Source organism: Euleptes europaea, chromosome 4 (assembly GCF_029931775.1).
Source record: "Euleptes europaea isolate rEulEur1 chromosome 4, rEulEur1.hap1, whole genome shotgun sequence".
NCBI lineage: Eukaryota > Metazoa > Chordata > Lepidosauria > Squamata > Sphaerodactylidae > Euleptes > Euleptes europaea.
Genome location: NC_079315.1, coordinates 43,659,527 through 43,685,714, shown reverse-complemented (window position 1 = coordinate 43,685,714; position 26,188 = coordinate 43,659,527). Strand labels below are relative to the sequence as shown.

The 26,188-nt window shown below is 41.5% G+C and overlaps 1 protein-coding gene across 11 annotated transcripts in view; it reads right to left on the bottom strand.

Moving 5' to 3' along the window:
- LOC130477124 (receptor-type tyrosine-protein phosphatase delta) overlaps positions 1–26,188 on the bottom strand; it is a 619,168-nt gene that overhangs the window by 356,348 nt on the left and 236,632 nt on the right. For all 11 annotated transcript variants that reach the window (XM_056849115.1, XM_056849116.1, XM_056849118.1 and 8 more), the window contains exons 3-4: positions 18,384–18,529; positions 9,253–9,394 (exon numbers count right to left, since the gene is read on the bottom strand). In XM_056849115.1, coding sequence (XP_056705093.1) covers positions 9,253–9,394; positions 18,384–18,529 — 288 coding nt within the window. The remainder of the gene's footprint in view (positions 1–9,252; positions 9,395–18,383; positions 18,530–26,188) is intronic.

Below are 26,188 nucleotides of genomic sequence, written 5' to 3'. Positions count from 1 at the left end.
GGGAAACTTACCGCCGTCACCGCCGCCATCACCACCGGGCCCGCACACCTTTCCCTGGCTGGCGGTGGCCTGCAGGGGCCTCCTGCAGGCCCAGGAAGGCCGCTCCGCTGCCGCCGCCGGGCCCGCACCGCTTCCTCTGGCCAGCAGCGGCCGGCAGGGGCCTCTGCAGGGGCAGGAAGGCCACGCCACCGCCGCTGCCGGGCCCGCGCACCTTTCCCCGGCCGGCAGCGGCCTGCAGGGGCCTCCTGCAGGCGCAGGAAGGCTGCACCGCTGCAGCCGATTCGCCGCCTCTCCCGGTGAGTAGGGGGTTCTTCCCCCTCCCCCCCTTGGATGGCACTGGGGTCGGGGTGGGTAGGGAGGGCCCGGGAAGCCGGTGGGAGGGCGACCCGGGGCAGAGGTGAGATTGTCCCTGCGCTCTAAAATGGCGGCTGCCATTTTAGAGCGCAGCATTACCGGCAAAGGGAATTTCTTATTGACCCTCGGCTTATATGCGGGTCAATAAGAAATTCCCTTTTCTGGCCTCAAATTTGGGGGGTCAGCTTATACTCGGGTCGGCTTATACCCGAGTATATACGGTATATGTGTATACTCCTTCTAATCTCCATCCCATCCCGAGGTGGTAAGGTTGGATTATTCACCCTGCTCAAACACTGATGTTGTGTAATGCCAGGTCCATTAATAGTAAGAGCAACATGTTGCAAGATTAACATAAGAACATAAGAAAGGCCATGCTGGATCAGACCAAGATCCATCAAGTCCAGCAGTCTGTTCTCACAATGGCCAACCAGGTGCCTCTAGGAAGCCGACAAACAAGATGACTGCAGCAGCATCCTGCCTGTGTTCCAAAGCACCTAATATAATAGGCATGCTCATCTGATCCTGGAGAGAATAGGTATGCATCATGACTACTATCCATTTTTACTAGTAGCCATGAATTGCTTCGGCAGCCGTCACCACATCCTGGGGAAGGGAGTTATAATTTAACTGGGTGTTGTGTGAAGAAAAAAAATGTTTTGAATCTACTGACCTCCAGCTTCAGCAGATGACCCCACATTCTAATATTATGAGATGCGGAGAAAAGATTCTCCCTGTCCACTCTCTCCATACCATACATAATTTTATAGACCTCTATCATATCTCCCCTTAACCACATTCTTTCCAAGCTGAACAGCCCTTACAATAAAAGAAAAATGAAAAACAACAACATAGCAATATCATTTCTAAAAAACACAAATACTAATGATACAAATTATTTTTAAAAAACCTACAACAGTGCTACTAATATAACTAAAATACCGTAGCACTTAATCAAGTAATACTCTTATTTATCTAAAATCCACATGATTATTATATCACTACCTCTGTACAATTTACACATTGGAGTGCTTTTTCCATCCTTGAAACTGTTGAATTCCAGCGAGCGCCCAATTCTTCCATATTTTCACTACGTAGAATCTTTACACTAGCTGTTGTATTGGAAGGTAGATATAATAAGATTCCGCTTGTGAGAAGGATCTGCCCATGTGAACTTGGAGAAGTCGAGACTAGGGAGCATATTTTCTTTAAATGCCCTATTTATAATCAGCTCCAAGTCACCATATTATCCCCACTATTGGAAAACCTATCCGGCTATTCGAACAAATATAACCTTGAAAAAATTACTGGACCCTTGACCACAAGACAGGTTGCTAAATTTTGTGTTGCGGAGATTAAAGTACACAGTAAATTAAAAAGCTCAGCACTTGTGGTGTGCAAAAGCTTGCAATGGCGGCTCATCCTGATCTGATGGTCATGTTAATTCTAATGTTAAAGTGTTGGTGAAAATAATGTCTTTTGTCTTTTAATCAGGTACCCACAGTATTCCTTCAATGCGGATGTAAAACAAAGTGTGGTGTATTTTGGAGTTGGGAATTAAGGTGCCTAAATATTTCACAGATGGCATCATGAATCCAGCATTTTGTAAGACAGTAATATCTTGGCTTTTTTTGTAAGTTTATCAGACTTTTATGTATGTCTTTTTAAAGGTTTTGAATTGTAGGTTGTCCTGGATGCTGCTATGCACTTATTTTAAAGTATGTTAAAAGCCTGCTCCACAGCCCCCATATGGGAGCTGACAAGGAAAATGTCCTGACTTCAAAAACAAAATCACACAGAGCAAGGCTGGGTGCATTTTGCATTCTGAAAGGAGGTGAGGCCTCAATAATGGCCACGTTGAGATGGCACTTCCTTACCTTGTCCACATGGTCCATTTTAACAGGCATGTGGCCAAAGGGTGGAAAGTTATTAATCCAATTCAAACCTATTTCTTGATTCACTCATATATGGTGCAGCAATTGTGTGTCTTTTGTTCAGTCTGTATTTGTAAAAATGGAAAGGAGTACAAGATGGCCCCTTGTGTTATATATATATATAATTGTTTTATAAGTGGTTTTCAAGAAATGTAATATAAAGGTTGTTTAATCATGATGTGTTTGTTTCCTGTATAAATTACTGCATACCATAATTGAACTTGCAGTTCCCCCAAAGATAACAGAATTGAGAAAAAATCTATCTGCCTTATACACAGAGTGAGCTACAAGTCTGAGGTATTCCATTTTGTGATGTGAAAGCTCTAACAGAATTGTTTTAGATTTTTATTCATAGGTGGAAGAGTGGATCCTGGACAGAAGACATCAAGGGAGAGCTTTGTTTCTGTCCTCTTCATTACTCATATGACTATTTGTGTGTTTTGGTGCAAGAAAGTTGTCACACTGAATGGATCTACTAAAGGTTATCCCAAAAAGTAGACCAAACAATGCAGGGTTCGAACAGGCAACCCAGCCCTTAATACCAGAAGTGTAGAGTACAGGTATTATTAATGTTGTAGTTCATTTCAGGGTCTTCATCAGAGACAATGACCACATTGCAGAGATATTTTTGCTGAAGGTCGGGGAGTGTGGTTTCCCGTGCCTGGAACTCTTCCAGCTTCTTCATTACTCTAGCACTTATAGAGCACTCAGAAGGACTGACTCCATTTGAAATAGGGCTTGGACATTCCTTACTGCTGGAATGCAGCATACAACTAGTGATAGGTTGTACATCTGCTGCAAATAATTACTGTTCTGATTGTGCTTTTCACTACAGGTGTTTAAAGCCTTACTACTTCTAATGGCCTGTGATAGCTATCATATTGTTCCAGGCGAATAGGTGCTGATCCAGGAGGTCTGCGAAAAGGATTGCTTGCAGCCAAGGTAGAGTGGACTCCTCCAGGTTTTACTCACAACCTTTAAAGAGGTCAAAGTCAGGGAGAGGACAGCGTGGGTGCACACCAACCACATGGAAAAGGCAGCCCTACCACCTGATGTTAAATCAACAATGGGAATCTCAGGCCCTAACTCTGAAACTTGCTCTGGAGAGGGGAAGCAAGGAGCTTACCAACCCAGACATCCCTCTTGGACAATGGGTGTCCTTCCCGAGTGTTTGGAAAGTGATCTCTGGAAAAGGTTGACACTGACATTGACACTAACAGAAGGACCAAGTCTTGTTGTTTGTGGAGAGACTAGGATTGTGTCTCATTTTAGAGTGAACTCTGGCTACACATCCACATTTTTCAGGCTACAAATAAAGAGACTAACTGAATAGACCATGCCCACATGTACAAGGTCAAGTTCCTGTCAGCCCTGTGTTATCAAACTCTTAGTTAAGGCATGGGTGTCATAAAAGTGACCAACGGAAAAGCCAGAGTCAAGTAACTATTGAACTGAAACCATCAACACTGATGGGATAAAGAAATTGTGGGGATATCAAGAAAAATGGTTTTCTAATCATTGTAAACAGGACATATTTGAATGGACTTTTAATGTTGTCCATCCCACATGTTTAGTTGTAAGATGGACCACTTAAGGACATTTTGCCCATGACATTCAGTTTGATATTCTAAATGGACAATGGACAATATTAAAGGTGCAAGTGTTTCATGATGCATGCCAAGTACAAACTTGGGATTTATGGGGGCTTCTTAATAAGTCTACATGAAAAGTTGTTTATTGCCTAATAGTTGTTTTTGTTTTAGGCGTGTGCTTTTATTGCATAATGAACTGTTCTTCTCTGTGTGTTTTGCTGTGTGCTACAAAGGGGGGATTGTGGAACTGGAAACATTGAAAGAGCCTCTTAGGTTAGAGGAAACTATTAATGCTACAGGAGCTGTTGTAAACAAAATACAATTAAAAATTTTAGAAGTTAATCAACAGATCATACAACATCACCTGGCATTGAATTATTTATTTACTGGCTAAGGAAGGAGGTTTTTGTAAAATAGTTGGACAACAACAATGCCAGGTCAAGTTTCATGATCTAAAAAACCCCATAGAGGATCAATTAGATTAAATGCTATGAGTCATACAGGACAACCAGAGTGGAGTCAAAAACCCTTGGGAATGGCTTGTATCAGAGCTCCCTGATCTGGGATGAGCAAAACTGCTTTTTATGGGAATAATGCTACTAACTGTAATAGAAGTAATGGTCTGTTGTTGTTTGCAGTGTATGCCTTTGTGCCCTTCTTTATGTAAAAATGCTGAAGCCAAAGTGAAGGTTACTTCCCTAAATGTTATTAAACAGGTAAATACACCACAAAAGCCTAAGGGAAATGCAGAAATAATGCTTCAAAAATTTGAGAATTATTATAGCACAGTGCCCTAAGTTATTATAAAGAAGAGAAATGGGGGAATTGTGGGAAACAAATCAGTAACTTAGGTCAAACAGACACAAGCCTATAGTTGGGAAGAATTTCTTTGAAGGATTAGATAACATAGCAACAATGAGGAGGCAAGGAGCACAAATAACTCACAGTTCCTTTCCTCCCCAGATAAGCTGAAGCCATAAAACGTATTGTAGCTAGTTGCTAGAGAAGGACAAATTTACGTAGCCGAGAACTACAGTCTGCGCAATAAGCTCATGAGTATTATTTTTACCGCCCAGGGGCGGCATAAAGAGCCGTTAATTAGACATGCAATGTATGTAGAAGGCGAGGGGGGGACTCTTATCAGAAATGTATGTGCTAGGCGGCCAGGAAGTTGTAACTCCCAAGTACCTCAGCCAATGGGGAATGGGAGAGGGCAGTGCTATTCGGGTTTGAGGGATTTAAAATGCCTGTGTAAACACTGTTGCTTCAAGTTGGCTAATTGGATTAATGCTGCTCCGCTTATTGCAATAAAGCTCTTTTTAAGGCTTTTATCCCTGGTCTTCTTGGCTCTACTTCTTGCCCCTTGGGGTACTGGGGTAAGAGTGTTTCTGACACCTTCAAACTGGAGTGAAATAGGGGATGTTTATTTTATTTATTTAAATTCTGTATCCCACCCTTCTGCCAGTTAGAGCCCTCAAGATGGTGAAGAGTTTAAAAGTTGCTCTATATCCCTAATTTTGTATGCTGTTTATATTTTAATTCATTTGTTAGTAAACTTAAGCAGCTATTGAGCAGAAATGCAGCTTATAAATATTACAAAATAAATAAAATGAATGTTAAAACTCAGTATTTAAGATGCCCCAACATCTGATAATTAATTAAAGGTGTTAAATTAAAAGCTGGCCAGCCAGGAAAGAACTAATTACAGTTAACATACCAGAACTCCAAATAAGCAGTACCTCAACAAAAAAGCTGATTTTGAGATACACACAGTTTCTTGGTCTTAAGCCATGAGAAAAGGTAGTGTATACATATTTAAATAAATAAATAAAATTTATTAATGGATTCTGAAAAACAGGTAAAATACACCTGTAAAAATTGAAATACATTACAAAATCTTTTTTTTTTAAATCAACAAGGCAGGAAACCAGAGGAGCCTTGACCAAACGTGGTTATCTATTGGCTAGTTTACTTGTCTTTAGTCCATGGGTCAGGGCCCTCAGGTGGGTCATAAAGCCACCTACAGAACTTCCACATTTTTTCTGCCACTTTGGGGAAGGAGCTGTTGCAGGTACACATGCACAGACAGCACAGGCTTCTTACTTCCTGTCTCTGTTTGCATGCAAGCTGAGAGGAGCAGCATAACAGAGAGGCCACTCTATGGTGCAAACGATTCTTTCATGGCACTAATGCAGGGGTGGGGAACGTCAGGCTTGGTGGCCATTTAAGGCCCGCAAAATCCTTTGGTCTGGCCCTTCGTGGGTCCTGGCAGATCTCTAGCTCAGAAGGATCTAAGACTGGCAATCCACCACCTCCTGTGAACAGGAATAGCCTCTATTCAAGGTGGATGTGAGTTTGCTTTGCTGAGAAAAGGAACCTTTCCCCCCCCCCCCCTTGCAGAAGAATCGTTAGCTATGGAGCTGCTAGGACCGCCCAAGAAACTGTGTTAACCCTTTCCCACCCAGGCCATGGAGAAACTTATTCCCTCTGTACTACAAGAGGGCTGGGGGCTGAAGTGGTGACAATGGAGGGGTTAAAGGGGGCAAGGCCAGAATGCGTGGGGGAGGGCAAGTTCTTAGCCAGTGTGTCCTCATTTCACCCCTGCAGGCGGGGGTAGCAGGAGCCGGCTGTAGAATCCGGCCCCGACCATGCAGAGCAGGAGCAACTCTGTCGTGTGGCTGGTCGGCTGTGCCTCACTGGTGCAACAGACCATCCTGTGCCACCAGGTGGGTGAGTACGCCATCGGTTGGATGCCATCTGCTTGCCCGCACAGAGGGTGTCATCTGGGGCAGCTGCCTGCTTGGGGCTTGGTCGGCTAATTTTTAAGTTGATAATTTTGTATGGACCGCAAATGATGTTCTAAATATCCAAATGGACCTTGGCGGGAAAAAAGGTTCCCCACCCCAGCTCTAATTCAGAATAAAACATGTGTCCAGTGATGCCTTAAAGACTAACAACATTTACTCCAGTATGAGCTTTTGTGTGTCACAGCTCACTTCTTGATATATTATGGAAAGGAAATTGAGATATTTAAAAAAATCTGAAGGGGAGGAAAGAAAATCACAAAGAGGCTTTGTATGACTCCAACCATAAATAATGGCTCTGACCTCACTACTGTAAACTTCTTGGTGCTTGATTTATGCCCATTTTTCTTTCTAATCTGCTGTTCACTGTCCTTAACTGGACCCATCTTAGATCATAATTCTGGTATGAGAACATAACACTCTCTTCTTGTCACATGACTGTGAGTTACATGCTTGAAGATTAGTGGGTCCCATGCTCCCTATAGGCTATAATATGTGCCCTGGGTAGGGATGCCACCCTCCAGGTGGGGCCTGGGGATCTCCTGGAATTGTAGCTCATCTCCAGACTAGAGATCAGTTCCGTGAATGAAATGGCTGCTTTGGAGGGTGGACTGTATGGCATCTTACCCCGCTGAGATCCCTGTCCTTCCCAGGCTCCACCCTCACATTTTCAGGAGTTTCCCACCTGGATTTGGCAACTCTCCCAACTCCCACCAGTGATCAGGGAGGGCCTGGCAACCCTAGTCCCAGGTCCGGAAAGGTTGAAGACCGTTGGCCTAGATGTACATAACTCTCAGCTGTGCAATCTCATTGTAATCTCTTCTGCTCGAACTCTTTTTGTCACTTCCCATCCTGTACTGGGCTTGGAGAATATATGACATTCTACATACATCATTCCTTTGCCCATAATCTTTTGTCACATTAGCATGTCCGTTACAAGGTGGAAGCTTACTAAAGAAGTAAGGAAGTGGTTTATACACAGATATGTACAAAAGATAGAGTATAATGAGATCTTACCAGTAATGTGAGTTTTCTGGGGAAACTCTATTTAGAAATTTTCCACAAAAATCTAATTCAAATTTAAATAATTTAAATGCTTAAATAATGTTAACAAAATTTAAATAATGTTAGTGAAAGAAGGCAAATGCACCATGTACAAGCCTGAACCATGTAAAAAAACTGGGGTATATCCACGCTTCGTTTTCCACATTTAGCCCAAATAAAACAAGATTGATTTGTAGCACAACAGCCCTGACAATTATAGATAAACAGATTATATTTACATATGTGGGTGGAAATTTTTCTGCGGAAACATCTAATATCAGAAAAATTTCCGCCCCACATCATTGGATCTTATAGCTAGGGAAAGCATTCACATGGTAAGCAATGTGTTTTAATTCCACCAGTGAACTGAAACACAGAAAAAATCTTCATATTGACAAACTTGTGTCTAAAAGAGGAAGAGAGAGAAATCACATAACTTTAAAACCAACTTTTAAATTCTGTAGTATGGAGAAAGGAATATGACATGCACATAAATTTATTTGGGGAACAGCTGGGTATATTCTTTAGTGCTGAAAAACAATGTAAGATGTTAGAAGGACATACCAGCAATGGAGAAATAAATCTCCTTATCTGTAAAAGGTTGGAAACCAGATACAAAGGGCATCTGATTTCTGGAGTTTATTTGAAGTAAATTCTCACTGGTGGGATCACAGAAGTGACACTAGTGAGGGATGAAGTAGATCTCATATATGGTTACAGAACTGATTTTGACTTTAAAATCAGCCTTAGCAGATATTCTTGCTCAAGAAATGCCAAAAAGGAGAAAGAAATATAATAAATCAGAACCATATGACAAGCATTCCTACTGCTGAGGAGAAGACACTATGTGCTTATTAAAGTGTTAAACTGAAGCTTACTGTACAAGTAAATGCTAATTCCATATTTTGGTAAGGTCAATGTCAACTTGTTCAGGCTATCTTTGATGTAAATGTGTATCACACGGTATAAAATTCCAATAGTGCTAACTTGCACATCCACTACATCAACACAATTGCTGGGTGTTTTTTGGTATGATCTTGTTTTTGGCTTCTATTATTCTGCTTTTGAGTTTCAACAACCTTTCTGATATTTAAGGAGAACCTGACCTATTTTAAATGATTGTTGCTTTTTATACAACTAATATTTGCCAACAGTTGTATGAAGACAGCAATTATAGTTCTTTAGTCAGAGGCCTACACATACAAAATAAAGATTACTACCTAATGTATCCATCACATGACACATATAACAGAACCAGCAACTATAGACAGAATAAACTCCATGTACAAGGAAAAATGTCTCAAATTGTACCACAAACACACATCCACACATGGTATAGCTGATTATGTCAACAGCAATTAGAAGTGAACTAGTTCATGTTGAAAACCCAAGCTCAACACATTAGATTTTCTGCCACACACAGTGTTAATAGTATGACTCTCAAACAGTCTGATCTTGGAAGTACTTCTTTTGTTCTTTTGCCAGTTTTAAAAACACAAATTATATTTAATGGCAGAGACTTACCACGCAACACAGTGAGTCTTGTAGACACACTTATTTCTCCAACACTGTTGGAAGCAACACATTCATAAATAGCTTCATCTCGTGGAGTCCGTAGCGGTTGTATTCTGAGAACTGATCCAGATCCATCATCAAACTCTATTACCTATTGAAGGAAACAACAGCTGTCACAGGTGTTGTAACAAATGCCTACCTCTTAGCTAAACCTGGATATATCTGACAAAGTAGATCTAGTCTAAACTCTTCTAATGTGCCACACTTCACATGTATACAGGGAATGGGGTGAACTGAAGAGCAGCTGATCAGAGTAGTCCTAAAAGTAAACATAACTATTTAAACACAATTTAGAGAGCCAGCGTGGTGTGGTGGTTAAGAGTGGTGAACTCTAATCTAGAGAACTGGGTTCAATTCTCCACTCCCCCACATGAAGCCTGCTGGGTGACCTTGGGCCAGTCACAGTTCTCTCAGAACTCTCTCAGCCCACACAGAGGAAGGCAATGGCAAACCACCTCTGAAGTCTCTGGCTTTGAAAACCCCACGGGGTCACTATATGTCAGCTGTGACTTGATGGCACTTTCCACCACCACCCACAAACACACTTCAGTAGTCAAACTGAGTTTTAAAATCAGTCTGACTCTGTGAGTCTCTAAACAGTGGACCAATCTAACTGTTAAATTACATTGTAAAATTAATTAATGTAAAATCCTTATGCCTAGGGTTGCCAATTCCAGGTTGGGAAAGTCCTGGAGATTTGGGGGTGGAGTCTCAGCAATAAAATGCCCTAAAGCTCACCCTCCAAAGAAGGGGAACTGATTTCTGTAGTCTGGAGACCAGTGGTCATTCTGGGAGATCTATAGGCCAGACTTGGAGGCTGGCAGCTCTACCTACGTCCCACCTTTCAACCTAACAGCTTTTGAGACAAGTAAAGTCCAGAATTAAATAAATGAATATCAACATTTAAAATGTATAATTAAAGGTGCTACAGCTGCAGTGGAGGTTTGAGCTTCTATATGTGAGCACAGAAGCAATAGCACCACAAGCTGTGATCTCAGGGGAGTGTAAACCCATTTAGCTGAATTCTTAATTGGCAGTATTATCAACAAGAATCATCTTAGTTTTTCCTGGACATTGGCACTCAAACAATTCATTACTGCTTCCAAACACAGATTCTTTGCTTTATTGATTCTGTTGAAACGAGAAGCTGAGCTCAATGACATCAGCAGTGAACTCTCCAGTGGCTTCATACACATGTTAAATAGAATGAAGAATAAGAAGGACCACTATGAGATCCCACAGACAAGTGCCAGATGTCTAATCATCTATTCCCCGAGCATGGCATTCTTCTGCTACTAGATATCCAGCTAGGAACAGAACCACTGGAACTCAGCATTGGGAATCCCCACCAACCAACTCAGAATGAGTTATCTCTCTCTCAAAGAAGAATTTCAAGGCAATTTCAATCCAAAAACCAGGAATTACTGTGAATTTTTTATTAGGGTGGGTTTTGTAACTGAATCTTGATCATTCATCCCTTCCATATCAATACTCTAAAAGATCAAAAGGCTTCCAGCAAAAGAGGCGAGACAACGGATGGTGAGGTCGGGCAGGCGATCGGGGCTTCGATCTCTAGAGGATACATTTTGCTTCACATTGGGCTTTTTATTGTGGTTTATTTTTTAACTGTTTTGGGTAGTCGGTGCTTCCCCCCCCCCCACTTCCGGATTCTCTAAGGAACTTGGTATGTTGGCAAGAAGAGAGAAAGACGGAAGGTCATTTTTCAAAGATGGACACCAGCACCATCTGGTGGCTGGATAATTAAATAGTCCTTGGCAACTAATTTCTTCCCATTGCAGCTAACCTTAATGAGTCCTGCCTAAAATTGTTTTCCCCCTTACTAAAGAAGTGCCTAGTGATTAACTGTAGTCTAACAAATTCTAATAGACTAATATCAGGAAAATGTATACTAACTATAGTTAACCTATTGAATTTAACCTATTTATCAAATTAACCAATTAGATGAATTCAAAATAAAATAAAATAGGCAAGTGTATCAATTGATTGAATCAGGGTATCATTATAATAATTAATTGGAATTGAGTGACCTTATAATTAATTTAAAATTTTATTATCTTTGATTATTGATAATATTCAGATAACAATAATTGCTATATCAATGTAAAAATTGATATGAGAAAATATTTGACTTCTAAGAAGAAACAATTTTCATCAAAGACCCATTTGACTCATAAGGACCCTGAAGAAATAATTACACCAAAGAGACTTTCTATCCAGTCCAGTGGAATGGAGGTACAACAATCCCAGCCACAAGTAAAAATGCCCAGAAGTAAAAAAGGCATGGCCAAAAACGTGGATGAAGAAGACATACAAATGGAAGATCTTAAAAACCTGATGTTGAAATTGAGTGAAGAAAATATGAATAAATTAGAAGAGACGAAGAAAAGCTTACAAGAGATTCAACAAGAAAGCATTAAGAAAGTACAAGAGTTCCTACAAGAGTCCCTAACAAGGATTGGAAAAAAAAATTGATGACAGTTCTAAAGACATCAAAGCCCTCTAACAAAGACAACAGAAAATTGAAGAGAAACTAGAGCAACAAGCCACTACTTTGACCTATCACGAGGACAAGCACAAGCAAGTAGATGAACGCTTTGATCTCCAAGAGATTATTAATCGAGAGAACCTGAAATTTAGAGGTTTTGAGGAACGTTTAGGGTTAACAGATCTTGAGGCTGAGCTTCAACAATTACTGCAAGAGACTTATGAGCTCAGGGAAGACTTTCTTCAGATTGAAAAAATTTTTAGGATCAATTCGGCATACTCAATAAAGCATCAATCACCCAGAGATATCTTAGTAAAATTTACTCATCAAAAAACAAGGGATGAAATTCTTCAGCTTCAAAGGTAAAAACAGTTAACTCATGGAGGGAAGCCCATCCTGGTCTTCTCCGATCTGCCACCAGCAGTGATTCAGAGAAGGAAACAATTTGAGGTGATAAATTTTCTGTAGAGGACTGTATGAAAGACAAGAAGGTCAATATGTGATTTTAATGATGCAGGGAGCTAATGGGAAAAAATACATGATTGCCAATATTTATGCTCCAAACCAAGCTAAAGAAAAGTTCTTTAAGTCCTTTTCTGAAGATTTAATTAACTTTCATCAAGGTGAAATATTAATAGTTAGATAAATCAGCTGATTTCAAAGGGAATAAATTGCCGAAGATAGTGTTTCAGTATCTAAAGTATTGGAATTTAACAGATGTGTGGCGATTTAAACATCTGAATAAAAGAGACTATACTTTCTTTTCAAATAGACACAACTCTTACTCAAGAATTGACCTTGGGTGGATCTCAAATTCCTTACTTAATAATCTGGTTGCAATTATACCAGCGACTTATGTGGATCATAACCCACTGCAAATGTAGTTCCATGGAGACAGAAGAGGTATGAGGAGATGGCGCATGAATTACAATCTGCTTCTTAGAAAAGATATTCTAAAACAATGCCAAGAAGAAATCAAAAGTTTCTTTGAAATAAACTGTACCCCAGAAGTAGAACCTAAAATAGTCTGGGACACCAGTAAGGCCTACATGAGAGGTAGACTTATCACCATTCAAGTCAAGTTTATTAATATGGTCAACTGATCAATCACGTGACAACACATCAAAATTTCCAGACACAATAGTTTTGCACCGTAGAATCACAGACTGCCCGTACATATAAAGGTATAAGGTCAATAAAAGCAACCCCTGGTTAAAATTATATTAAAATTGATAAAATTGTAAAATATTCTAACAATCATTCTCTAATAAAGCTTTGCGTATTTTAATAGCAACAGCGCAGAACTTGGCAGTTTGGAGCGTAAGCTGAGGGTCTTCTCCTAATAGGAGCTTTTTTGCCAAAAGCTCAACTGACTCGTCAGGGAATATACCAAGTAGGAGGGAAATAAGCTTTGCTCTAACTTCATGGTAGAATGGGCAATATATCAGTGCATGTTCGATGGTTCCAATGTCCCCTGTTCCACATGGATATAACCTCTCTGATCTAGGGATCTTCTTATATTTCCCTTCTAAAACAGCCGATGGTTGGGCATGGCATCTGGCAAGGGTAAAGACCTTCCTATAATTAATGGACTCAAGATGATAATAATAAGCTGCAGGTGAGACTAAGTATGCCTTCCTTGGTATACATAGCAACACCCCTTCCAAAATGCCCTTCCCTGTCATTTCTATAGAGTTTGTAACCAGGGATGACCGTATCCCACTGGTTCTCTCCTCTCTACCAGTTTTCTGTAATGCTCGTTATTTCTATGTTTTCCCTTAAAACCATGCACTCTAACTCCCCCGTTTTCACTTGCAGGCTTCTAGCATTAGCATAGAAACACCACCACACTGTCTCTCTCTTTCTTGCCTGGCATGTGCCCTTGGGCATCCTTAAGTGGCTATTCCGCATTAGTTTACCATCCCCTTTCATGTCTACCCCTTCCTCATGTGGGCAATCAGAAGCAATTTTCCCTTTGTCCATTTGCATTGAGTCTGTCCGAACCAGGTGCTTCTTGGCTCCTGTCGGCTTTCCCCCCAGGCTCAGTTTAAAAGCTGTCTGCCATCTTTTTAATATTATGCACCTGCAGTCTGGCTCTATCCTGGTTCAAGTGGAGCCCATCTCTTTTGTATAGGCCTGACTTGCCCCAAAATGTTGCCCTGTTCCTAACAAATCTAAAGCCCTCCTCCCTACACCACCATCTAATCCACGCATTGAGACTCTTCAACTGTGCCTGCCTAGCTGATCCTGTGCTTGGAACAGGTAGCATTTCAGAGAAAGCTACCTTGGAGGTCCTGGCTTTTAGTCTCCTGCCTAGCAACCTAAATTTGGCTTCCAGGATTTCCGGACTACACTTCTCCACATCGTTGGTGCCAACGTGCACCACGACCACTGGCTCCTCCCAAGCACTATCTACCAGGCTACATAAATGACAGATAATGTCCACAACCTTTGCATCAGGCAGGCAAGTCACCATGCGGTCCATGTGCCTGCCAGAAACCCAGCTGTTACATTTCTAAGGATTGAATCTCCCACTACAAGAAGCCCCCTTCCCTCAGAGGCATATCTTTGGTATGAGAGGATATCTGTTCATCCATCAAGGAAGGGGTCCCTTCTAAGGTACCGCATCCCCTTACCTCAGAGAGGTGACTTTCTTCACCAAGGGCTCCATCGTCCGTGACTGGAAGGGAGCCATCACCCAAACATGAAAAGGCGACAAAAGTGGCCAGGGAAAACCCCAACTAGCTTACCACCTCCTCCTCTTACCCCTATCAAACAAATCCCACTTTCACGTTCAAAAGAATGATGATAGGAAAAGAGGCCATTCTAGAGTATCCACAAAATACATTGATAACAACAGTGATGAAACTATCATTATTTCCTCACTGAAGTAATATAGCATTAAGCAAGTAACATTTAGCAAATGAAAGGCTTTAAATTAAAAATATGTATGCAACATTTGGGTAAAAAAAAACAAATCACACAATAGAAAAAACTGCAATGAAATTGCCTAAGCCATATATATGCAGGGCTTCAATAAGCATGTGCATCTCCTGAATGAAAAGTGGTTCTTAATGACCAAAGGAGCTCAAATTTGAAATCAGAACAGTGTGTATAGAATCTCTGATACTGAAGTGAATTGTACTGCCTATTTGTGTAGCATATGGGGAACATATCCAGGGCCCCTTAGAAGTTCTCTGGAATTCAGCTGTGAATTGGGGGTCTCCTCCTTACTCAGGTCACCTCCTGCTTTAAATTGTGTATTTATGATTATCCATGCCCAGTTATCTCCTAACACTTATGGGATTAGGCATATCCAATGGAGCGTTAATTCCCTGCTACATAATTTCCTGTGGTAGTGCAAGACTGCATCTGTGTTGCAACAGCAACAGGAAAAAGTCTCCACAATCCCACAATCATCGCTCCCCTACCACTTCACCTGTGGCTGCTGCCATGGCTAACTGGACCACTCCCCGATTCCTCTCAAAATCAGTCATACTCCACCAAGAGGTTACGTGAAAGATGAACGGAAGGATGATGAGTTTATATGAGAGAGTATAGTGTGGTGGTTAAAGTATTGGACAAGTATCTGGGAGACCTGTATTGAAATTCCCACTGGTTGTCCTTGGGCAAGTAACACTCTTTCATCCTAACCTACCTTACAGAGTTGTATGGATAAAATAGGGAAGGGAGAACTATATATGCTGCCCTGAGCTTCTTGAGGGAATGACAGGATAAAAACATTTCTAGAGACAGAGGCCCTCTACAGCTTTCTTGCATGGGGACATACAAAACCTGGACCTGTCCCTAAAAACAATTACAAACACAAATTAAACCAATATAGTAATGCCTTAGTAAAACTTGTAATTCAATGTGCTTACATAGTCAAAAAATTAAGAACAGTATAGCAAATATCAATGGACTCAAATTAAACTGTCTAAAGCCAAGTACTGGTTTTATTTTTATTTTTATTTTTTTTACAAATCAATGTTTTTGGATACTGGTGCATTTTAATTTCAGGAAGCCACTTAATAAAAGTACCCAAAGAAAAAGAAATGTAGCACAAGCACAGAACAACTTATATAGACCATTGTTTATCATATTAATACCTATAAAGGATTGAAAAAAAAACCTTCAAATTGATTTGCTTTAAAATGAGACACTAAAATCCCAATTCATGATTTACAGTTTCATGCAGTCCATATTTTTGTGGGTGGGGAGAGGGGTAGCATTAACACAAAATGCACTCAGAAATAAAAGAAATTTTTGCAACAAGAGCTTTTACTGGGAATGTGTCTTTTAAAGTCATGCAAGAAGGGAAAGGAAGGAGAAGTATATCAACATATGAAGTTGTATTATACAAATTTAGGCAACTCAGTATTGTGTATTCTGTTTGGTACTAGGTTTGCAGGGTCTCAGAGAGGACTTTTGCAACACCTGCTATTAGACATTCCGATTCCATGGAATTTCAACCCAACATTTATAAAGTTGTGATTGTGAAGGACAGTTCATCACAGTGCTCCAACTGATCAATATACCTAATTCTCCACATGGCTCCATTTTTGGATACTTAAACCTGGAGACTGAAGCCATGAACAGACAAGACAGATTTTATACAAACCTGAAATTAGGCCCTGGTTTGCAGAAAAAAATGAAATCTTAAAACAAATATATTGAGGAGATTAACAACTGCCCAATAATAAAGCAGTGTCTGCACCTTTAAGAATGGAGATCACAGTGGCCATTGTGGGAGCTACTAGGCAATTGCAACAATATCACTAGACTTCAAATCTTGGTTTTTGTCAATAAAAATGAGGGGGAAGGGCCTTTTCCAGGACTATTTTGGTCTCCCAGTCTATCCCTGCTCCCCTCCCTACTGCCCTGAGGTGAGGACTCATCAAGACCAGGTCCAGGTGTAACTTACAGGCAACTTGCTACCATGTAATTTGCACAACTCCCCCAGGTGGGGCAGTGCCTTCTAGATGGCTGGCCCATACAATTTGCCAGGGCCCAGTAGCAGCCTCCACACAACTTGGTCAGGCAGTAGTCACCATACAACTCACCTGAGCAACTTACTACCACATGACTTTTGCATCTTGGCCAGACCTTTGCCAGGGTGAGGCTGACAGGGGAGAGAAGGAGGGAAAGCTGAGAGCTAGTGTGGTGTAGTGGTTAGAGTGCCAGTTTCCAATCCCTATTTTGCTATGGAAGTTTGCTGGGTGACCTTGGGCCAGTCACACATTCTTAGCCCAACCTACCTCACAGGTATATTGTGAGGATAAAATAGAGGAGAGGAGAACAATGCAAGCTGCTTTGAATCCCCATTAGGGAGAAAGGTAGTTTATAGATGAAGTAAATAAATAAAGCTATAAACTGTGCAGGGAGATAAAGGTTGGCTGGTGAGTGGGAAGGAAAGGAGGAAGCGGGGAAAATGGACTGCCAGTAGGATATGGTGGCTGCCTGTAGGACAGAAAGAGGGAACCGTGTGGGCAGGGCTGTAATGGGGGGCGAGGAGGGCAGCTGCCACCCCTGTGGCATGCAGAGAAGGTGGGAGAATTGCCTCTCCCGTAGGTGCCTCAGTGCTGGGTAGGAGTGACAGTTCTGCCACCCTCTCCGCATGCCCTCTCCACATGCTCTCCTCCCCCCCCCCCAGTTATGGCCCTGCATGTGGGGCAGGGGATACAAGGAAAAATGAAGTGACCCTTCAAGTTTTCAACTATTTCCTGCTTTATGATTGGCAAAATTGTCCATTTATTCATTTTCCTCCATCAGAAAGAAGACAAAAAATATGGATTTCCTACATACAGGTACTAATAATATGAACATACAGAACCTGATTCCATTTATGCCTTATGACACTATTATGACACACAGTCCTCCCCATGTGTGCAATTCTGACAATGAGGGAACAAGGTCAGCAGTAAGCGATTTTTGTATGCAGAGCAGAATACACAAAAGGAAGAAACAAGAATGCAACAAGAGTCTGGATCAGCCTCATTTTATTCCACTAATACTAATATTAACAATATTGTGATTCTAGGATACTGATCCACTTCGCTACTCTTTGACAGGAGAAAACAAAAACCTATATTGTTCCTTGTGAGAAACTCACCCACCCCCTCTTCTGAGCAAGGCTACTTTTCAGCACTTCTGGTATCACCCATTACATTCAGTCTTCAAAACCACAGCACCAGTTCTTAGCTGGCTTCTTCACAGGATTCAATATAGATGGCAGCTCTGTATACATCTTTCTGCCTTCCCCCAACACACAACAAGTTTTTAATCACACCATCAGTCCAGGTTAGAAGAATGTAGGGAAATTTATATATCCATAATTCACCCTCAGTCCTACTTCTGGTCAGTGGTTATGTGGACAAGTCATATAAACAGCAGTGAAATTCCTCTTAGTGAGAAATCAAACTGAATGTACTTTTATTTGTTGTTTTGGTTTGATAAACCATTTTAAATACCAGTACTATTGTTTTTAAATTATCACTGTCAAGAACCAATGGGGAATAAACATGTAATATTAAAGTAAATGTTTTTCAGAGGAACAGAACAATGGACCTAATACCTCAAATCTCTGGTTGCTGACTTTCTTGCCCTTTTTATTCCAGACAATTTTAGGTCTTGGGTCTCCCAAAGCTTGACAGATGAATGATGCGACTCCTCCTGAGACCCCTGTCTGGTCAACGGGTGTTCTTGCAAACTTTGGTGGTGCTAAAAAAGAAAAATAGTAAAAGATATTGCTAAGCAAGAAATAACCAAAAGAATGTGTCAACTGTCAGGAGGAAATAAAAGGCAAATCTTTTTTGTTCTTCAGGACAAAATTTAGCCTTTAAAATGAAGTAGTAAAGGGGAATGCAAGCTGATTTACTTCATTTTATATAATTTATAACCTGCCTTTCTGCTCTCATCAGAGATTTAAAAATGCATAATAAAAGAACATCTTAAAAACCATCAAAACAAAAAAAAATATGTCCTTAGAACAATTAAAATCAAGTTAAAATACATATACAAAAAACAAAAAAACAACAATTAAAATACAAGAGCAGGAAGGAGGAAATACATTTGCTAGCAGAGGGGGACAAATGACTCTCTAGGGAGAGAATTCCAAATTTTTGGTACCATGACCAAGTAGGCTCCCTCCTGTGTTGCCACAAACCTAATCTCAGAAGGCAGGAGCCTCGAAGCAGGGTGTCAGAAGATAACCGTAGTCGGGTACGTTTGTAAGGGAGTAGGCAGTCATTCAGGTATGCTGGTCCCAAGCCATATAGGGCTTTAAATGTCAACATCAGTACCTTGAGTTGTGCCCAAATACAAACTGGGAGCCAGTGTAGATGAGCCAAGACTGGAGTGATTTGGTACCTGCAGCCTACTCCAGAGGATGACATTAGGACCAGCACTGCTTAGCCACCCAAGGTGAAATGTGTGTATATGTGTGTCTATCACATTACATTTCATTGCAATTATTTATTCAGAAATAAATTTATGCTGCCTCTTCAGGAACCTACCTGAGACAGCTTACAAAATTAAAATTAAAAAATGAATTAACGTTATTAATTAAAATCCAGAATTCAAAACCCGGCCCAGCATAAAAACATAGACAATAAAAACAGACAACTGACAACTTAAAAGAAATAGCCTCAGACTAAAATAGTGTTAATAGATCAACCTCTTATTTAAAAGCCTGGGTGAACAGAAACATTTTGGCCTGGCATCTACAAGAAAACAACACAAGCACCTGGCCAACTTCAAGGTCACTCTATAAGTCATGTGCCACTACTGAAAAGCCCTGTCTCTGGTTGTGTCGTGGGGCAGGCGAGGAGCGAGGGCTGTAAGTTGTAAGCGTAGTCTGGGGAACAGTCCAAGGTCATTCACAGTGAAGGCAGAGTCCGAGATATCAGTACAGGCAAGGGAAGTCCAAGGTGTTAGTCAGAGCCAGTCCAAGAAGTCAGGGTACCAGGAATCCAAAGGATAGCAGGGAAACAAGGCCGGTACACCAGGAGGTTGGTGACAAGTTGCTTGCACAACAGCCAAGCCTAACTGATGGCTTAAATCTCTTCCCCTGCTGCTGTAGCAGAGCCAGCTGATGCTGATGAGGCTGAGTTCACAGGTGGTGCTTCAGCCCTGCTCTTCCTCATCACTGCTACTGGGGAGGTTCCTCTGTAAAGCCTTCAGCCTAGCACTCTGCCGTCTCTGCTGCATTGCCAGACAGACCTGTTTTCTTCTCTGCTCCAGTGGCCCTGGCGAGGCCTCTGGAGACACTGCATGTTGCAAGGTGTCAGGTCCAACTGGAGTCCTTGAGCTGGCAGGCTGCAGGCATGGTGAGTCATCTCCTGACTTTTGGCTGATCCTCTATTCTGGCCTCTACTTCCTCTTCGTCAGAGGAGGTCTCGGCAGGCTGACTCTCTGCAGGCTGACTCATGACAGGTTGCCATTTAGTGAGCCAAAATGTTACAGTATCATCATCCGGGGGGGGGGGCATTCCTGGGCCATTCTGGGGGCAAAGCTGCCAGTAGGTAGCTTTCTAACCCCTTTCAGGGGTGCTGTGCCAGGTTTTTCCTGGCACAGCCTCGCTGTTTTCAATGGGAAAAAATGCCCCATTTTCAGCAAAAGCCTTTTGGTGGCCGGAGAACTGCTTTGGAGGTGCCACGCCGGTGCCTTGGCCACGCCGTCCCCGGCTGCCAAAAGGCTTAGGAATGAGCTGTAAATCAATAAGCTGAATTGGTCTGTGAGTTAAAAAGCTTCATCCCATACAGTAGATAAAGCCAGCACCCACTGCTAGGCATACCTTCCCATGTGCTGAAGAGTCCTTGAGGATAGTTCCTACAATATTTTCTCTTAAGAATTGGTGTCATGGCTCAGCCTAGGCTCAGTGACAGTGAGGACTCCCAGAAAGTCAAAAGACCCCATTTACAACTGCTTTGTGTTGGTTCTAGAAGGGCAGGAACACTTCCGCCTTTATAATATGGCAAGAGAAACAACAGCAATCCTTTCTTGCTCCCTCCTATCTATCACCCTATTTCCACCCAAAATTGGATGCCAAGCAGATGTTTCTCCAGACAATTGGCCTACAACAGCAATTACTGGTATATCAGGGTGGGGTTGAAGGGGTTGAAGGAAGAATACAAGGTGCTTTATTGCCTGGGCACTTTTGCAGTGAGATCACAGATAAAGTTTAAAGTTGGGGTGAAACAGTGAAGTAGCCAAGTTTGCAGATGACACCAAATTATTTAGGGTGGTTAAAACAAAATTGGACTGTGAAGAGCTCCAGAAGGATCTCTACATACTGGAAGAATGGCCATTAAAATGGCAAATGAGATTCAATGTGAGCAAGTTTAAAGCGATGCATATTGGGGCAAAAAATCCCAACTTCACATATACACTGATGGGATCTGTGCTGGCACCAACAGATCAAGAAAGGGATCTTGGGGTGGTAGTGGATAGCTCAATGAAGATGTCAACCCAGTGTGCGGCTGCTGTAAAAAAGGCAAATTCCATGCTGGCCATAATTAGACGAGGAACAGAGAATAAAGCTGCTGATATCATACTGCCCTTGTACAAATCTATGGTGAGACCACACTTGGAATATTGTGTACAGTTCTGGCCACCACACCTAAAAAAGGATATTACAGAGCTTGAGAAGGTGTAGAAAAGAGCAACCAAATGATTAGGGGACTAGAGCAACTGTCCTATGGGGAGCGGTTAAGATGCTTAGGGCTCTTAAGCTTGGAAAGAAGGTGGCTAAGGGGTGACATGATAGAGGTCTATAAAATTATGCATGGTTTGGAGAGAATGGACAGGGAGACATTTTTCTCCCTCTCCCATAATACTAAAACATTGAAGCTGGAGGGTGAGAGATTCATAACAGATAAAAGGAAGTATTTTTTCACACAACACATAGTTAAATTGTGGAATTCCCTGCCCTGGGATGTGGTGATGCTGTTTTATGCTGTCAGATCCCAAGTTCTACGATACACAGAGTAAAATCATATTCTGAATATTACAGTATAAAACAACTACTATTTCCGCAAATAGGATTGTCACACATTTATATGCAACTCTGAAATCTATGTACCACTACACCAAGTTAGGATTTTTCTGAATTTTTATTATATTTATATACCCATAGTGGAGAGTCTATTGGTAAAAATAAAAGGAATAAGAAATAATAGTGATATTATGGTATAGGTCTGCTATAGACCACCAAACCAGGCAGAGGACTTGGATGAGACACTCCTAGACCAGATTACAAAGTTCTCAAAGAAACAGGACATGGTGGTCATGGGAGATTTAATTACCCGGATATCTGTTGGAAGTCCAACTCTGCTAAAAATGCAAGATCCAATAAATTCCTGACTTGTCTTGCTGACAATTTCATATTCCAGAAAGTGGACAGGGAAACAAGGGTATCTGCTATCTCAGACTTGATTCTCACCAACATGGAAGAACTGGTTGATGAGGTTAAAGTAGTAGGCACCCTGGGTAGCAGTGACCATGTAATCTTGGAATTTACAATCTTGGGGAAAGGAAAAACTGTACGTAGTCAGACATATAGGTTGGATGTTAGGAAAGCAAATTTTAACAAGTTTAAATTTATGCTGGGTAGAATCCCATGGTCAGAAATACTTAAGGAGAAGGGAGTTCAAGAAGGGTGAGAGGTTTTAAAAAATGAAATACTCAAAGAGCAATCTCAAACCATTCCTATGAGAAGGAAAAATGGGAGGAGCCTAAAGAGGCCTGGGTGGCTCCATAAACAGCTTTTTAAAGATTTGAAAAATAAAAAAGACTCATTTCGGAAGTGTAAGGAGGGCCTTATAACCAAAGAGGAATATAAACAAATAACTAGTGTTTGTAGGGAGAGGAAAGCTAAAGCTCAGTATGAGCTTAGGCTAGTGACAGATGCTAAACACAACAAAAAAGGGTTCTTTTCCTATGTACAGAGTAAGAATAAGAACAAGGACATGACAAGCCCATTGCGGGGACCGGAAAGTGAAATTGTAACGGGAGATGAAGAGAGGGCAAAACTCCTCAATTCCTACTTTTCCTCAGTCTTTTCTTGTGAGGGAAATGGTGTTCAACATGGCATAAACAGGACACATGATGAGGGCAGGGAGTTGCAATTAAGCCAACCGAGTTAATATGCGAGGTTCTTGATTGTGTGGCCTAGTAGACCACCCCTAGGTATTTATACTGTAGGTCCTGCTCAGTTTCCTTTTGATTAATTTCCTACCTATGTTTCTTTGGTTTTCTTTCACAGACCATGACTTTTGTTTTACCCACATTGATTTCACGCTGATTTCCTCTGCAGTATAGGCTTAAAGCTCTCGGGGCCTTCCTCATGCCCACCGGTGTCCTAGAAAATAGGGCCAGGTCATCCGCATATAGGAGAAAGGAAATATGCCTATTACTAATCTTAGGGGAGTGAAACTGGGGATCCTTAAGGTGATTATCACTATCATTTATATAACAATTGAATAGCAGTGGGGCAAGTATGCATCCCTGTTTTACACCCTTTTTGATCTTGATCAAGTTTGTAAGGTGACCTTGTGGGCTACACCACACCCTAATACTGGCGTTTTGATATAGGGCTTTGACCAGAAAAAGGAGTCGTTTATCTATGTTTAACCCTTCCAGTTTGGCTCATAAGACTCCTCTAGAAATGGAGTCAAAGGCCGATTTAAAGTCCACAAAGGAGACATAAAATGGTGATTTCTTCCCTATTGTGTATTTAGCTATTAGATGGTCAAGCAGAACACAATGGTCCATTGTGGACCGGCCTTCTCTAAAACTGCCCTGTTCTTCTATTAGAATATTTGTTTTTTCCAACCAGAGACTTAACTTCCAAAAAAGATGCCTTGCATAGAGTTTAATGACAGTGCTAAGGAGGCTGATTGGCCTGTAATTTGGGGGGTCGTTGATTGGCCTTTTTTTGTGTATTGGCCATGCCTATGTAATGTTGGTTTAGTCAAAGCTGGCTGGTTAATATTGAGAGGTGGAGAACCAATGGGAAGTGATCACCATCATAAAAGGGAGATACCTCAAAAACTGGCAGATTTCGCAGTCAGTTTTTTAAGATCACTATGTAATCAATGGTGCTTCTTTTATCCCCTGCCCAGAAGGTAAACTCAGCAGGATAATCAGTTATAACCCTACCATTTAGGATAGCTAGGTCCAATTTAAGCACAGCCTGTGCTAGATGAAGTCTTGCAAGGTTGTGCTTAGTGTCTTCAAATAATCTATTAGGTAAGCCATCCAAACTCTCTATATTTGGGTCATATAAATGGTAGCTGGCATATAATGACTGATCATCACAACCCATTCTTGCATTAACATCCCCCTATTACAAGTGAGGCTACTGGGTGTTGCATCATTAAATTTTCTATAAACCTCTCTAGGCCTTCCCAAAGGTCCTTAATCATATCATTCTCCACCCTCCCAGGGGGAGATAAACATTAATGAATACAAATTTTCTTTGGTGAAGGGAAATTAATACAGCAATAGCAAAGTTTCCATAGCTTGCTGCCAGCTCACTCTGTGCAGCTAATTGTGTGGAGACGAGGATGGCTAGACCCCCTTTGGCCCTACCGTGTACAGCAGGCTGTGCTGGTAATTCAAAGCTACTTAGCCTGCCATATAAGGAGGGGATTGGAGCCAGGTTTCCTGGGCCATAATAATATCATATTTGGTGAGAAGTCTAAAAACGTCCGGATCAATAGTCCTATTAATCTATCCCCTTACATTCCAAGAGACAATACTAAGATCTAGGCCCTTTGATGAATCACAGACCTGTGCAAGTTCAGTTCAGTTTATTATTGCAGTACATAACCAGCATAAATCAAGTGAGACCATTATAGCCCCACACACAATATACCCGGCCATCGATACAAAACAATACTTAGGACTATATACCTAAAAAATAATCCCTGTAAACAGAATACATAAACACAGACACAGAAGACCTAAGACCCATTAATCTTCTTCCTTCTTAAGTTCTTTATGGATTCTAACAGCTGCAGCCAAAAATCTGGCACATGCAAGCGAGACTTGAGGATTAGAATCCACTATGAGCAGGTTTTCTAACTCACAATCTGGGAGACCTGCAAGTCTCTGTAGCAAGGGTTGTACGTGTTTGTCATGAATTTCTTTATAGAACCCACACCCCAACAGGATATATTCGATTGTTTCCAGTTTGTTGGTACCACATGAGCAGACACGCTCTGCCATTGGTACCTTTGTATAGCAGCCCTCCAGGGAAGAAACCACATCGGGCCATAGAAAACGCTCTTCTAAATGACAGAACTGTCAAATCCGATAAAGAACTAGTGAAGCCATGTATCTCCTCTGGGGGGGGGGGTGACCTGTGCAAGTTACTTAGTCAATCCCAGGTGATGAGGTCTAACTGACCCTCAAAATCCGTAAAAACACAGCTGTTTTTCAGAGGCAGTGTGTCCTTCATCTGCTCCCCTCTAATTGAATGCTTGTCAAGTGAAGGGTTTTTTTCAGTTTAAATCCTTTTGGAGGGTATCACGTTGGCACATTGGTTGTCTGGCATCAGATGGCATTCTGCCGGTGCAGCGATTGTATGCCTGTTCGCTTTGCCCTTCGAAAAAAGAGGCTTGTCATCAGACTGGGCTGGTGGCTCCTTAGGGTAAGCTATAGTAGCGGCAGAAGTGAAGCAGCAGAATCGAGTAGCTTGCACCTAAGATCTTGTAATCTGTCTGTTATGGCAACTTGGTCAGCTCTAGGTAGGTTCTTAAATGTATTCAAAAGGTCGGTTTCACCGAATTGTCCAGAGGAACTAGTGGGTGCCCAATTACTTCTGTTGCATTTTCTGCCTTAGAGGCTTCCGGGGCAGTCCTCAGTCATGATGTTGGCCTCCTCTTAGACACCACTTTCTGTTGAAGCTTTGAGGTGATTAAAGGTGCAATGAGGGTATTTTAAAAACCCCTGCGTGGAAAGTCTCCCACTTGTTTCATTATCTCTCTTTGCATCATTATCATTGATGGTATTAGCGCAGATCTGAAGGTGAGTAACACTTTGCACAGCCCTTTTGTGCTATTTAGAGTTTCCCTTGAAAGGAGATCTATGTCTTTAATGGGAGTTTTCAAAATTGCACTTAGGTGTCTCAGCACCTCCTCATTTCTTCTCCAATCTGGTAGGTGCCTCTTAAATGGATAAATCAATAAACAAACCTTGTCTTTCTGCAGGACTAAGTTCTGCACAGTTTTCGCAGCCTGTTTGGTTACTGCACTACTAGAGTTTGCCTGTAGAGGGTCCTGAGAAGGCCAAGGCTTGAGCTGTGAATGAGTGAAGGCTCCCATATGCTCCCGGTGTTTCACATTTGCTGATCGGTCTCTTAAAGTCAAAGTCAAA